General features: G+C 37.1%; 2 protein-coding genes across 3 annotated transcripts in view; one reads left to right on the top strand and one right to left on the bottom strand.

The window, feature by feature from the left end:
* The window catches only part of LOC107103873 (calpain-1 catalytic subunit-like), a 48,801-nt gene extending 40,730 nt beyond the window's left edge, over positions 1–8,071 (top strand). For both annotated transcript variants that reach the window (XM_015403716.1, XM_015403717.1), the window contains exons 12-23: positions 550–710; positions 797–808; positions 929–1,140; positions 2,461–2,500; positions 2,587–2,652; positions 2,745–2,802; positions 2,895–2,959; positions 3,076–3,144; positions 4,851–4,929; positions 5,043–5,159; positions 5,330–5,388; positions 5,468–8,071. In XM_015403716.1, coding sequence (XP_015259202.1) covers positions 550–710; positions 797–808; positions 929–1,140; positions 2,461–2,500; positions 2,587–2,652; positions 2,745–2,802; positions 2,895–2,959; positions 3,076–3,144; positions 4,851–4,929; positions 5,043–5,159; positions 5,330–5,388; positions 5,468–5,494 — 965 coding nt within the window. In that variant the 3' untranslated portion in view covers positions 5,495–8,071. The remainder of the gene's footprint in view (positions 1–549; positions 711–796; positions 809–928; positions 1,141–2,460; positions 2,501–2,586; positions 2,653–2,744; positions 2,803–2,894; positions 2,960–3,075; positions 3,145–4,850; positions 4,930–5,042; positions 5,160–5,329; positions 5,389–5,467) is intronic.
* Positions 8,072–10,132: 2,061 nt separating this feature from the next.
* On the bottom strand, positions 10,133–12,697 carry LOC107103872 (purine nucleoside phosphorylase-like). Its single transcript, XM_015403715.1, has 6 exons — positions 12,514–12,697; positions 11,826–11,995; positions 11,638–11,741; positions 11,352–11,527; positions 11,081–11,271; positions 10,133–10,751 (listed from the first exon to the last, which is right to left on the bottom strand). Exons 1-6 carry the CDS (start codon positions 12,534–12,536, stop codon positions 10,534–10,536), a joined length of 882 nt encoding a protein of 293 aa, XP_015259201.1. The 5' UTR covers positions 12,537–12,697; the 3' UTR covers positions 10,133–10,533.
* Between the last annotated feature and the right edge of the window lie 2,611 nt (positions 12,698–15,308).

Below are 15,308 nucleotides of genomic sequence, written 5' to 3'. Positions count from 1 at the left end.
CTGCCTGGAAGGTAGCAGAAGACACCAGTGATCAGGTAGAAATGGAGGGAGGAGAGTTTAACTTCGAACAATCCAGGAAACAAATAGTTCTTCTTAAACCTCCATATTGTCACGTCAGAGTCTCATGGGGTTAAATTTACCAGATGGAGAATAGTAAATGGTTCTTTTATTGTATGATGTATGAACATTATTATTTGGGTGAGAAGAAGCTGTTGTAGAGCGAGGCGGGGAAGGTTTGGATTGTTTTCTGGGAGGAATGTGAACCAGTGACTCTTATTTAAACCCCAATTAATGACACAATGCTCTGCTGCCAAAAGATTTTTGGAAACTCTCCATCCACACACGCTTCACGGGTTTAACTGTTCTTTTTTTTTCTCTTTAGCAATGATTTAGATGACAAACTCTTTTCCTCTAATTGAAGAAATAATATGTGATATCTGATTTGTATTAGATTTAAAATTTTATGTTTATCCAGGTCATTATTTAATATTAAGATGAAGCAACATTTTTAAAAGATTTCTAATTCTTTTTTAATGCTCTTGTCTGCAGCAACATTTTGGTTGAATCCTCAGTTTAAGATCATGCTACAGCACCCAGACACCCCCGGCAAGCCAGACTGTAGCTTTCTGGTCGCCCTCATGCAAAAAGACCGCAGGAAGAAGAGACGAGAAGGCAAAGATATGGAGACCATCGGGTTTGCTCTGTATGAGGTCAGTGGTGGTCCACACAAATCATGTTTCCTCTTTGTTTTTTGAATGTCTAATATTCTTTTTGTGTTTTTCTTTTTGTTTTACAGGTTCCAGATCAGGTACATTTCTATAGTACATATATAATATTTATTTTGTCACTTTTTTGCATCTTTTTTTTCAAACCATGCCATAAATGCCCATAGGAATAAAACATACTTTGCAACCTGTAATCCTCTTAGTATGCGGGGAGCTCGGGGGTCCACCTGAAGCGGGACTTCTTCCTCACTCACGCCTCCAGCGCTCGATCGGAGCAGTTCATCAACCTGAGGGAGGTCAGCTCGCGCTTGCAGTTGCCGGTCGGGGAGTACATCATCGTCCCCTCTACCTTTGAGCCCAATAAAGAAGGAGACTTTGTGCTGAGGGTGTTCTCTGAAAAACCTGCTGGTTCTGAGTAAGAAGAGTTTGATGAAATTCAGCTGACATTCCAGTGCCTGTTATTATATAATGAACCGAGTCGGTTGGCATCAAGATTTTAATCTATTTAGACTCCCAGTTAGGCTGTTTGCATTTATAATTTATATCTTGGATGACTTTAAATGAAGGGTTGAAAACTCACAACTGGAAGGATTTCTACAGTAAAAGAACAGAAGAATATAATTTAATTGTATCAGCCATAAAACAACTTCCATCCGTTTTCCATCACGCTTATCGCAAGTGGGGTCATGAGGGGTGCTGGTGCCTATGTCCAGCTGTATACAGGCGAGAGGTGGGGTACACCCGGGACAGGTTGCCAGTCCATCTCAACGCTGATACAAACAGGACAAACAACCATTTACACACACACTCACACCTAAGGACAATTTAGAGAAGCCAATTAACCTAACAGTCATGCTTTGTGACTGTGGGAGGAAGCCGGAGTACCCGGAGAGAACCCACGTATGCTCAGGGAGAACATACAAACTCCATGCAGAAAGACCCCGGGTCGGGAATCGAACCTGGAACCTTTTTGCTGCAAGGCAGCAGTGCTACCCACTGTGTCCTTGTGCAGCCAGAAACCATTAGAATGAAAAAATTAATTAAATTAAATAAAATAAATAGAAAAAAAAACATAAAACAACTTTAACTAGAAAATCGAATAATTTTAAGGAATATTAGGTTTGTATAGAAAATATGTTTTATTGGATTAGACGTAACATGCAGCTGTTAAAATAAGACTTTAGATATACAACAAATGAACAAACAAATATAAAGACAAAATTAATTAATGCTCTTATTTACAATTGAATAAAAAAGTTAATGTTTTTGCTGTCAGAAGCCAAATTAAAGATGTCAATAATGCATCAAAATAGACAAGAATTTAAGGCATGACGCAACTTATTAGGGTTTAAAGCAGAGGTGAGCTTTTTCCAACGTTTTTCCAATTTAGGTTCCTTTTTTAATAGTAATAATTGTACTGCTAAATAGAACTATGTAGGATATTTGTGTTAATGGGATTGATCTGTTTTTACCATGTTTCAGTTGAAATCAGTTTAATATGATGTTTAAAAATAATTGCACAATGTTTGCTTTTGCATTTTGAAATTAGGTTGGGGAATGAGAGGGGAAAAATGCTAAATCCAAGAATTAAGGTTTTTCTTCAACTGACATTTTTACCATGTTAAACGACCTAAATTATTTCATAAATGAATTCTGGTTTCAGCTTCAGGTTTTTCTGAATTGTGTCTTGCCAATATCAAAATGAAATAACAAATGTTTCCTCTTTTGCTGTCAGGGAGCTTGATGATAAAGTCGTTGCAAACCTTCCTGAAGAGGTGGGAGGATGTGTTTAATACATTAAACTACAAACTTATTTAATGTACTTTATAAAGTCTAATTAATGTGTTTGTTTGTGCCTCAGCCTACAGTTGATGAGAGCCGGATTGATGCCAGCTTCAAGAATCTCTTCCGGCAGCTGGCAGGACCTGTAAGCTCACTATAAAACTCTTTAGCTTGTTCTTCCAATATTTGTTGCTGTGAAAACCTTGTTTAATTCATCTGAATTTTCTGGTCCAATAGGACATGGAGATCAGCCTCAATGAACTTCAGACCATCCTGAACAGGATCATATCCAAACGTTAGTGATTTTTGGGAAAAAGGCATTTTTATTTTATATTTCTGCATCTCTCCTGTCATATATCTTATCCCACTCTCATTTTTTATTACCAGATCAGGACCTGAAGACAGATGGCTTTTCTAAAGAAGCTTGTCGCAGTATGATAAACCTCATGGACGTATCCTTGAAAACTGGAGTTCTTCTTTCTTTCTTGGTGGATTAAGCTGCCTGGAACTTTGGTTTTCTTTTTTACACCTTTTAAAATCCCAGATTTTCCTGAACTTTGTAACTCAGGTGGACGGAAGCGGGAAGCTTGGGTTGACGGAGTTCCATGTTCTCTGGGAAAAAATCCGACGATACCTGGTGAGATTCAGCACCATTGACTAAATCACTGGTCTAAATGGCAAAAGCTAGGAATCAAATGTAATACACAGTGGATTGTTAAAGCATTCATATCGCATGAATTGTGCAACCATAATTTAGATTTTTTTTAATGAAAATTGGATCTAATAGATAAGAAAAACTTGCATAATAATTTTAAATCGGGACATATGGTGCCCTGGTATGCTGTGTTATGCTGATGAAGATTCTCAGTCATCCAGGTCATAGGCATTCCAAAATAGTAAAAATGTGCCTGTCCCAAAAAAAAAAAGAAATTCCAGTGGATTTAAAAAAAAAAAAAAAATTTGGAATACCTCTGTTACTGTGGCAAAACAATGCAGCTCCAACTAAAACTAAATGGTTATTTCTATACAGAGTTTGCAAATGTAGATCCAATCTTGACTAGTTTACTAGATGCAACTAGTTTTTCCTTGATAAAAAAAAAAAATCCAAGTACCAATCAGAGTTTTATTTAGAGGGTATTTAGTTGATTTTTTTTTTTTTTAAATCCAGACCATTGCATCTTTGGTTGTATGTTTAGGGCTCTTGTTCAGTTGCAAGTCTTCCAGGACAGTCTTCAATTCAGTTCCATCCATCGTCTCCTCAGCTCTGACCAGCTTCACTAGCACTACTATTACGATTTGTATTTTTGTTGTTGTTGCCCTTTTCGTGCCAATTCTCCAGTCTTGCGAGAACTTTTCGATTTGGCTCAGTTTCAGCCTCATCGTGCGTCATGTAGCATACTGGGGGTAACGAGGGGCCATTAGCCCCTCACGACCACCTCCCGATGAGAAATCGTAAGGTCTGGAAAAAAAGATTGAAGAACATACTATGTGTGAGAACATACATAGTGAACTTTTACACACTGCTGTTTTGTCGTACAGTTTGAGCTGTGGCTCCGTGCAACGGTTAAAAATATTGCACAGTGTCTGCCCTGCTTTATTAGAAACATGCCCACAGCATGATGCTTCCACTATCATGTCTCACAGCAGTTGTTCAGGATTACTGAAAGGATTAGTTTTCCTCCTCACAGAGCATTCTGCAATTGATATAAGAGGGAAACATAAAAACATCAGAATCTTGTTTTTCTTTTTCTTCTTTCTCCAATAATGGATTTTAGACGATGGTTCCACCTGAGTTGAGGGTCTCTGCTGCTCTTCCAGCCACTTCAATGATTAATACTTTTCTTGCATACTTTCTGTTGGTAGATCATAAAAAATTATCCAAATACATGGAGATTTGTGGTAAAATAAAATAAAAAAATGGGGGTTAAGAGCAGTGAATGTATTTCCAGACCCCATAAATGAGACTTTTTGGTTAGCTTAAGGAAATCTAGGAAGAGATTTCTTTTTTTTTTTTGGGGGGGGGGCTTTTTGTTTGTTTACCTTTTGTGTGCATACAAGCCTTACAAGCATAACAAGGAATGAAGATCAAATTATTAAGATTTTCCATGAAATGGTGTTTGTATTTAGCAGAATAAACCAATCTATTTCAGACTCTCATCCATCAGTGCTACAGGGTATGAAAAACAAATGATGAAAATTTGTGCCTAACAATGAAAGTGTTGAAGTTCCTTTAAATTTGTGTTTTGAAAACTCTATTTACCGGTACTTTGATTTTACTATTATGTCTGCTTTTTAATGTATATTTTTCTGTCCCCCTGCCTCCATTTGCTTCTGCCATACCAGACTATATACAGACAGTTTGATTTGGACAAATCAGGCACCATGAACTCCTATGAGATGCGGATGGCCCTTGAATCTGCAGGTACTTCTCTGTTAAACTTTAATGAAAGAAAAGAGGGGGAAAAAACTCAACTCTGTGTTGAGGTCAGGCACATTTTAACCCTTTATTGTGCCATTTATCCTCTTTCGTTTTAGGTTTCAAGCTGAATAACCACCTGTTCCAGCTGATCATCCTGCGCTATACCGAGGAAGACATGAATATCGACTTTGACAATTTTGTCACATGTTTGGTCCGCCTGGAGACCATGTTCAGTAAGCCTAGTTTCTATCCCTGTGGTTTTAAAGTTGTTGCCAGGGAAAGTTGCTTCACTTTTTCCCAGAAAGAAGAACATGATCCGTTTTTCAGTTTATTTTTCACTAAAAACAAACAAAGAAAAAAAAATGTTAGACGTAATTGACTTCTTTTACTCTTCTTTCAACAGAAACGTTTAAAAACATGGACACGGATGGGGACGGGGAAATATCCCTCAACTTCTTTCAGGTAAAAGAACATTTTGATTGATATTTCTCATTTTTGTTAAGATATGTGTGATTCATTTCCTGTTTTCCTCATTCTTTAGTGGATTACCCTGACCATGTTTGCCTAGAAACGAGGGAACTAGATGAAGCACGTTCCGCTGCAGCTCCTGGCCCAGTATTCCCTGATTTTTCTTTACAAGTGCCTTTCCTCTTTCTGCTTCTCCTCTTCTCCAGGCTGCTTTCCGTTGAGGCCCTCTGATCCTAAAACAAACGGACTAGTCATTCCAGTGCCTGAATCAGAAATGTGCCAATTTTGTTGCTTGTTTCGCCAAATGAACATGGTTTACTTATTATAGCCTTGCTCACTCTGGGTGCCATTTTATTTTGTTTTTTTACCTGAAGGAATGCAAATCAATTACATGGGAATAAAACCAAATTATTGGTCGGGTCTAAGACGTTTTACTCTTTGCAGCACTTTTTTGTAATTCACAGAAAAATGTTTGACTTTAACATAACGTTGGGTTTAAAGGGATTAGGATTTCTTTTAAGACGATAATTCTTCACATGCTGGATTTTTCTTTTAGCATTAAGCCTTCGCGTTTGAAATGCTTACGAGTTCTCCCTCTAAAAAGAATACTTAACACCTATTTGGGGCTTTATGACATGTATGTTTTTTTTAACGCATGTAAAATGTGTTTATAGGCCGCACATCTCTTCCATGAGTTCTAGAGTTGTAGTAAAAGCACTCTAATTTTTAAAATGTCTTACCCATTTTTGATATTTTTTTTCAAACTCTAATAAAAGCATTTTGTTAAAAAATTTTTTGAGGTTTTTCACTGTCAGTTTTTGATGCGCTACTATTAGCTGTTTAGCTAATTAGCGCCTCCAGCGCTCTGCGACTCAGTAGTCTCTGTTATAAATTAAAAGTACAGCTAATTTTAAGTCGCTTTTAGTAAGAAGAAAATGTAAATGTCTTTTCTACAATAAATAATTGTCTGCATTTTGCTTTTGAAGGAATAGAGATCAGTTATAGCGCTAATAGCTAGCTAGAGCAGGGCTGAAAGTTAAAGTGATTTCATATTGCCTTTGTCAAACTTTTGTATAGCACTTTATATGAAAAAAATTATAAGCCCTCATTAATTTTTTTTTTTTTTACTGAAGCTGTATTCATCTAAAGTAAAAATTGGCACTTTAAAGATTTGAATGTAAAACTTAAGGTAAAAAAGTCCTGTTGTTCACTTTGTGTTCAAACAGATCATTTTGATGGAAAACAAGCTAACACTCTTTTGTAAAACTTCCAGACATCTATTTGAATAACTTTTAAAAATGAGACCATGATTTAATGGTTTATGAGATAAAGTTTGCATAAATGGATATGACATTTTTCATAATTGGAGTCGTTTAACCCGGCAGACATCTGCCTTTTTCTTAACTTTGCTACAGCTAGCCTGGAAAACTGACGTTAACTTAAAAAAACATCTCTGTTTTTGATCAGAGTAAAGTTGCTTGAACAGTAAAAATATACCTATATATTGGATCCAATCCATGTATCGGATCATTTCATCTCATTTTGAGTTATTTAAAGTCTGTTTTAAAAATTGTTCACTGCAGTTAATATACATATTAAGACAGAAAAAGTGCTGGATGACTGAATTTCCCCCCCTTTCTTTTTGAGGTTTTTCAGTGCAAGATGTAATTGTATTTTAAAATCTATGCTGAAAAAACTCAACTGGAACGCTTCTTTTATCCTCCTCTATCGTTTTTTTAATGATAGACATCAATGGTAATTCAAAGTCTGGACTTTTCCCTCAGTCTGGACAGCTGAGGGGAAAGACTTTCACAATATCCTAGTCCACTGGTGCATAAAGCCGACAAAATGAGAGCAAACCTCTCAAAATTACTTCCAGCATTTAATCTACAAACACAGAAAAATGTGCATAAATCTACAGCAGTGCTGCTGATTTAGAATTTTAATACTTCTTGTGCCATACTTGAAGTCCTGGATCAGCATTCATGCAACGTTACTGTGGCCTGGCAGTTTATGCAAACACATAGGTATTGCACTGTATCACAGAGAATGTGTTGTATTTTATATATCTTATCCTGTTTAGCTTTATCATATACCTGCTCATTATTATGCATGGCATTCCAGACTGTTCTGTAATATGTGGGGGTGGGGGTGTTGTACCTTTTTGTGACGGCTAGATTTTATACTCTGGGCAGGGGATAGATGTGTGCTTTCATTTTAAAGTTTATAATGAGTAAAAAAATGTGCAAAATGGATGGATAGTGTGTGCATGATGTGTCAAACGTAAAAATTATCCTCTGTGATCCGTTTTTCTATATTGGGAGCAAGATTTTGTGAGAGATTTACATATAAAATGTTGCAGCTTTTTCAGCATTAAGCCTTTGAATGTTTCATACATGCAACGGATTTACATGTTTGCCATTATAATTTTTTTTAATACAGTCTTTAAGTGGGAGAACAGAATTTGCGACCTGTCTCTTTAAGTCAAGAAAGCCAACCCCTTTACTTTGCATCATGTGCTGTGCTCTTTGACATTTGCAGCATACTACTTATGTAATGTTGTGTCAAGTTTACACAGGGCGAAATTCTGGGTCACTTTGAACTAATACATCATGCACCGTTATGGTTTATGTTTGAGCTTCTATACACACTTTGAAAATAAACAAGAGCCTTTGAATCCACCATCAATGAAGTCTTTCATTTTCTTAAAGTGTGAAAATAAGGTCATAATTATGGAAGAAATACCTAATTGAAACTCAACCTTTATCACTGTAGTATTATCTCAGAAAAAACCTATTCTATTTGTAATAGGATAGAGGGGAAAATGCCATAATATTGATTTTAATCCATTTTACCAGTTGTGAAGTTATTTATACACTAATCAGTACATTTTGTTCTACTTCTTTAACTCTTTCCTCTGATATTCTTCATGGTTGAAGTAAACCAATTAAATTTAGTTGATGTTGCGTCCAATTCACATGTCATTAAAAGGCACTTTAAAGAGAAATTTACCAGATGATACAGCCAGATTGGATCAAAGTTTTCTATCCAAGGGAAACCAGCTGATTGCATCAACACTTCAGTTATCCCTCACACCAAGCATACATGTAGGGACAGTGGAGAGGAAAACTCCCTTTTAACAGGAAGGAACCCCCAGCAGAACCAGGCTCAGTGTGAGCGGCCATCTGCCGATGCCGACTGGGGTTCAAGGAGACAGAAGCAGACATACAGAAAGAAGCAAAGATACAAAAGGCAACTGTCAACCAGCTCCACAGGCTGCCCTGTCCAGGAAACACACAGCCAGGCAGACAAGTTCTGAGCAGGCTTCCATGTCAGAGGATGAAAGAGAGCACATCTAGTTAGTCACAGTAAGAGAAACGGGACTTAACACTAAAAAATAGGCCAAGCTCCAACATCTAAAAACAATGTTGATGGCAGCAGCACAGCTCATATTTCTCTATAGGATGGTGTAACAGCAAAACGGGACCAGACCAGGTGAAACTACTATGATGAGAAAACGAGATATTAGAGAGAGAACTAACAAATATTGCTGCATGGGATAATAAATATATGATGATGAAAAGGGGTCCCCCATGTCCTCCAGCAGTCTAAGCCTATAGCAACATAACTATAGATATAGCTCAGGATAACCTGAGCCAGTCTATAAGCTTAATCAAAAGGGAAAGTTTTAAGCCTAGTCTTAAAAGTAGACAGGGTGTCTGCTGTTTTTACTAGTAAACCTGCAGATTGAGAGCGAAGTGCTCTGTTTGGGACATAAGGAACAATTAGATCTCTTATATAAGATGGAGCTTGGCCATTTAAGGCCTTACATGTGAGAAGAATTTTAAATTCTATTCTGGATACTGTTGCAGAGAAGCTATGATAGTAGAAATATGATCTCTCTTTTCAATTTTCAGCAAAACTCTGGCTGGGGACCAAGAGGAGCGTCCATTGAATAGATTGTTTTGAGTCCTGCAATCTAATGGTCTTTGCATCTCACCCCACTGGAATTTATTTCAAGTATTTTCTGGGTCTATTACCAGTTGATAAAACACCATGTTTGGATCAATGCCCAGCTGAAACGTCCAGTGATGAAGGATATCTACTTTTTTTGGTGGAGTCCACCAGATGTTTGTTTAAAATGTCCTGCTACATTGACGTTCATGATGCCCTGCACATGAAAATGGATTCCAGGGATTTTGAAAAAAAAAAAAAAAAAACAGACCTCAAGCATCATAACTCCTCCACTATACAACACTCTGATTTACTCTTCGTGGAATTCAATCCTCGTTTTACGTCAAACTCACTGGAGTGTTTGTTGTTTTGTCTCAGACCAAAGGCTGTGGTTTTAGTTTAAAGTCCATGTTTGGGCCACTGTATTAGGGCAGAATGGCGTACTACTGCATCACTCCTAAACAACCAAATGTTATCCGAACAGAAAATGCCACTTTTTTTTTGCTTTGAAGATTTTTTGACTAACCTCTCAGTTCATGAAGAGCAACATAAACCTTAAGATCCAATAAAAATATAATTATTTTTGCCGCCTGTCAATCTTAAAAATAAGGATAAACAAAAGATTAGGATTAGCTGATTTCAAAGCATAGGTTACCAAAAATGTTAAATCAACACAAAAAGAGAAATTTCTTTACCTTGTGGTTTTCTATTTTCATCTCAGTTTGAAATGTCCCTAACTCTATTATTTCCATCCAACATCCCAACCAATGACACAGACGAACTCAGCGTTTTAATAAATAGCACTTTTAGTTGCAACACCTTAAAAAAAAAAAACAAGCAGTAAAATACCTGGTACAATGTACATGTTTCAATCACATAATGTTAAGATTGGTACAGAAAATTTGTGATGATTGTTAAGTTAAACAATAGTTATTTTACAAGTTGATCATATAAGTTAGAACAAACATGCCTTTAAAAAAACACAAAAAAACAGAGAAGTGACTTATTGTGGAGCCACCCTTTAGGGGAATGTATGTCCTACACGTTACAGAGGCAAAGGTTTTGCCATATCATAGCAAATTTTAGACGCAGAAGGAGTCTACTTTTGGCAGTAATCTCCTTGGGAGGACTTTGAACTATAACTAGGATAACCAGGATAAGGTGTCCTAGTCCTAGAGTGTGTTCTCAGATGTAGTTGTTGTTGGGTTCAATCCGGTTCACTACAGAGGAAACTAGCTGCTCCATTTGTTCTGCTCGCTGTTTGCCTGTTTGGAGGACTTCCTCGTGGTTGGCCTTCTCCTCGCTGTCGTAGTCCATCACCCCTAAGTTGGTGATCAAAGACAGAGCGAAGACGCGCATGCCGCAGTGACGGGCGACGATCACTTCGTGGACAGTGCTCATGCCTAATGAAGATGATAAAAGCAACATTTGAAGTCAGATTATTTTTCCTAATGGTTGGAATCAGTTTTATCTTATCTTGCCTTGGCTTTACAGCTTATAAACTTATTTCTTCATGGCAATTAGAAAGGAAATATTTACATCAATGTACTTTAAGATGCTCTCTTGTAACTCTCCTACCAGCCTCGTGTGCAGCAACCATTTAAGTAAATAATGTAGATAAAGTTCTCTATGAATGGAGTGCCCTCCCTTCCTTTAAACATGCCACATCCCAGGTTGTATGACTTATCTTTATTGGTACCCGGTAGTTATTACTACAATAAAATCTACTCACCAACAGCATCAGCACCCAATACATGCAGCATTCGGCACTCTGCGATCGTCTCGAATGAAGGCCCCCCGAGTACGCAGTATACTCCCTCTTTCAAGAAGTCTCCGTACCCCAACTCCTGTCCCACTTCCATGGCCAGCTGCTGCAGATCTCTGTCATATGCGTCAGACATGCAGGGGAACCGCACGCCAAACCTATGAGGAAGACATTATAGAGATGTTGAGTATTGGTAGAGAAGTTCAGCTGGTTCAACGCCTCAAGAGGATATAATTACCTTTCATCATTTGGTCCAACCAGTGGATTAGTTCCAGCAAACCCGGGTAAGTTGATGTGGTCTTTGATGACCATGATGTCGCCCACCTTAAAGTCTTGGTTCAGGCCTCCAGCTGCATTGGTGATAATCACTGTCTCAACTCCAAGCAGCTTGAAGATACGCATTGGCAGAGTGATCTAAAAAACAAAAACCCATAGGGTTCAAAATTAGCTGATGTGCTTTATGGTTCTTCAAGAATCTTCAAGAAATGTTGGTTTATTATACTATAACAGCAGCGTGAATCTACCTTCTGAATTGGATAGCCCTCATAGAGATGAAAACGACCCTGCATGCAAACACAAGGCCTCCCCTTCATGGTGCCGAACACCAGCCTTCCTGCGTGTCCATGCACTGAGAAGAGACCACAACTGGTCAGTAAATATTAACAGAACATGACGGGACGGTTACCATTCAAGGACGTTTTATGTAACTCACCGGTGCTCTGAGGAAAGTTTGGGATGTCCTTATAGTCGAAGGCCACCTGGTCCTTTAAAAGGTCGGCCAACCCTCCGAGGCCGGAGCCGCACACGATGCCCACAGTTGGTCGGATGTCTATCTGCGCCAGCAGCCAGTCAGCAGTGGCCTTGCAGTCGTCATAGCTGAAACTGAATGGCATCGACACAAAATGTCAAGAGATTGGTGTTACCAAACCTGAAGCATACCTTTATTAGTAACCTCCTTCATTATGGAGGAATATTTAAACACTTTGTTAAAATATTTATTTGAAATGATGTATTATGTTTCCTTAAATATTTTCTCTTTGCATAAATCACACAGAAAACAGCCAATTGCTTAAAAAAGGAACAATAATTGAAAATAATCTTTTATATTTAGACCAACTGGATTCTATTCAACCAGATTATAACTATAAGCTTTTCGTTTTTTTTCTGTGACTATGAACTAGAGTTAAAAATTAAATTTCGGACTGCCTAAAGGTTAAAAGAAGCGCCCTCTGAACTCTCCAGTCTTGTGCACATATGTCTCTGTCTGCCACCCACCCCCACCTCCACCTCGACCCTGCCCACACATTCCTGAACCCTATTTTTTGCTCTCCCAACGTGTCCAGGAGGGACCCATGTGCTCGGCTGTATAAGGAAAGGCGTCCTTTTAAATCTCCACTCACCTCTTGTGTGTCTCTGGAAGCATTTTTGAAGATCAATTCAAAAGTTTGAGGGAAAAAAGTGGATTTTGAGTTCCAAATCAGGACAAAAAAAAAGTTGTAGAAAAATGCTGTTGTATAATGGGAGGATTCTTCAGTCTGGAATATTCTGAGGAGCTGTGGATGGTCTGTCCTGATAATGAGCAGAAGGCTGGTCTGGCCGGGTTTATATCACAGCAGGACAGAGTGCTCCTCCCCTGCTCTCAATGATTCCTGAAGAAGCTGCAACGTCATTGGCTCATTTGACACACAAAATAACACGAGCAAGAAAAAAAAAAAAAAAAAAATCAACTTCTACTTTGTTCATTCATCCCTTCCCCCTTTTAACAGGAATGTCAACAATTACACCAGTAAAATGAAAATGACTGAAAGGAAACCCTCTCTTGCAACACCTATTTTTGGTTCAGTAAATGATCAATAAGCCCTGTATTAATGTACATTGAACATTGCATTTATTTGTTCAGATGCAGAACGAGATATGACAAGAGGCTTCAACATGACGTTGGCAAATGTTTTGTTTTCAGCAACACGTGGTTTCTAATTGATCTGACCACATTATGAAAACATTATGTACTTTTTTCCACCCCTTATCAAGTTAGTAGGTTACAGTCAGATTGTCATCACGTTCTTCCCTTTGACACGAGCACATGCAAATAAAGAAAAAAACTATTGATAGAGTTCAACAGATGATAATCTGATAAGACATTTTATCGGTGTACTTTTTTATATCATCTGAAAGGACTTCTTTATAGTGAGCATAAACTCACATACTACACAAATATCCAAGCAGATCTAAATGCTATTTGTTCTGAATTAATGTTTTGATTTGACCTGAAACTGTAAATCAACCAGTGAAAAGTGCTTTTGTTTTATTTTTAGTTTAGGATTTCATCAGTTGCTGCTTTCTGAGGCAAACAAAGACAAAAAAACGACTTTGTAGATAAAAAATACAAATTATTTTTATTGCACATTCACAGATATGAAAATCCCCTTCTTGTGTAGAATTAGGTAACAACCTAGAGCTGAGATCTACGGCCTGTACGATCCAGAATGCTATTTTTGGTTTTGAACTGTGAATAGTACTGACCTTTGTTAAAAGTAAACATATTATTTCTGATAGGTAGAAAAACTTTTGCCATTTTCCAATTTAGAGAAAAAATTGAAAAAACTTCAGCAAAATAGCATGTATACATTTTCTGCTATGTGATGTTATTTGGTGTAAATTATGTAAAAAAAAACAACAACATCTTTTCTGAATAATGAGAATAAAAAGTGTCCTACTGTTGTTAAAATGCTTTGCAATTCTATAAAAAGTCTGACCTAGATTGTTAAAAAACTCTTTAGTTTTTTTAACATTTAAATTCAATGGCGAATATTCTACTCCACTGTCTGTGCTACATGGAAATCACAAATGACAAAGTTGTTTTAGAAAGAAGTTTTAGTGTTTTACATTTTAATCTTTAACTACTTTGAGATGAATACTCTTTTCCTTTACAGAGAATTAGGAAAACTTTGGTTTGATCATTCAGAAGCTTTATGTAAACAGATATTGGAAGAAAAAAAAAAGGTTAAATCTAAAGTATTTTTTTTTCTTCATTTTTGCTTCCTGCTTCCTCTTCCATCACAAGATAAAATGATCTTCTGTCTCCCAACCTGCAGACATTCTTCTAATAAAGTCTTCATACCTTTTCTGAACTCTCTCCTTACGTGAAGTAAGGTATTGAATAGTTCAAACTATGTGTGTTTCTTTACCTTTCGACATAACCATTATTTGAATGGATTTCCTGTTGAAAGTCACTTTTAGAAGTTAGATTTTTTTTGTTATTGTTAATTTTTTCTAGTAAATCCCATGTACTTAATAAGCAAGACCGCCATCAGCCCATTGAGGCCTCTCACTACTGATAGAAGGCACGGCTGGTGAATAGAAAATGAACAGAGTTGAGGCTCAAACCAGCAACCCTGCTGTTGAAATTAAGACATTTTCAATTTATTATTGATTTTTTCCAGGAATAATATATTCTTTAAATAAAATATAAACACAAATATATATTTTTTAATCATATAATCATGTTGTTCCTTTCACTATGATAGCAACTGGGCTACCCAGATTAAGAAAATGTAGGCCGTTTTTCGGCTTAGAAAATGTTTAAACATCTGAGATTGCTAAGAGAACTAAGTCCAGACAGTAACCTTTACAAAGCATTGAAGGGATCTCAGCTTATGCTGTAGAAAAAAGTTTGGTGTCCTTTATTAGCAACCAGCAGGGGTGGTCCTAAACAGGGGATAAAGGGGGGCCAGTGCCCCTATTATGTTCCCTCTACTGAAGACATAATACCAGATAATCATAATCAGAAATACTTTAATAATCCCAGAGGGAAATCACTTGGTTATTATATTATAAGTTGGCATAGAAACTTTAATTGACTGGTTTTAATTTATTTACAGGTTTACGTTAACAATAAAGACGTCACCTTCAGTTTCAGATGTATTGGGATAAGATTATAATCTTCATCTGCTAGATCACAGTCTCTAGAGCTGTGAGTGTTTTTTTGGCTCTCTTTATATATTTAATAATAACTATTGCCCTGTTTTTTTCTTTTATTCTTATGCTCTATCCCCCCATGAAAAACACCAACATGAACCAACCTGTTAAAATTGGTCTAGAACCGCCACTAGCATCCAGCTTATCATAATCTTTCTCTGGAGCAGATAAAACATCATTACCTGGTTTGTTTATGATATTTATCTCAATAGGAACA

This window comes from Cyprinodon variegatus, unplaced genomic scaffold (genome assembly GCF_000732505.1).
Source record: "Cyprinodon variegatus isolate N-32 unplaced genomic scaffold, C_variegatus-1.0 Scaffold1550, whole genome shotgun sequence".
Taxonomy (NCBI): Eukaryota; Metazoa; Chordata; class Actinopteri; order Cyprinodontiformes; family Cyprinodontidae; genus Cyprinodon; species Cyprinodon variegatus.
This window is presented reverse-complemented; position numbering and strand designations above follow the sequence as displayed.

What these genes read in the sequence shown, in the direction of transcription:
- LOC107103872 (XM_015403715.1), bottom strand. Translation starts at nt 12,536, where the DNA reads ATGCTTCCAGAGACACACAAGAG. An exon ending in AAACTTTCCTCAGAGCACCG is followed by an intron (nt 11,742 to 11,825) that starts GTGAGTTACATA and finishes GTCTCTTCTCAG; the next exon opens with TGCATGGACACGCAGGAAGG. An exon ending in GTTGGACCAAATGATGAAAG is followed by an intron (nt 11,272 to 11,351) that starts GTAATTATATCC and finishes TCTTCCTCATAG; the next exon opens with GTTTGGCGTGCGGTTCCCCT.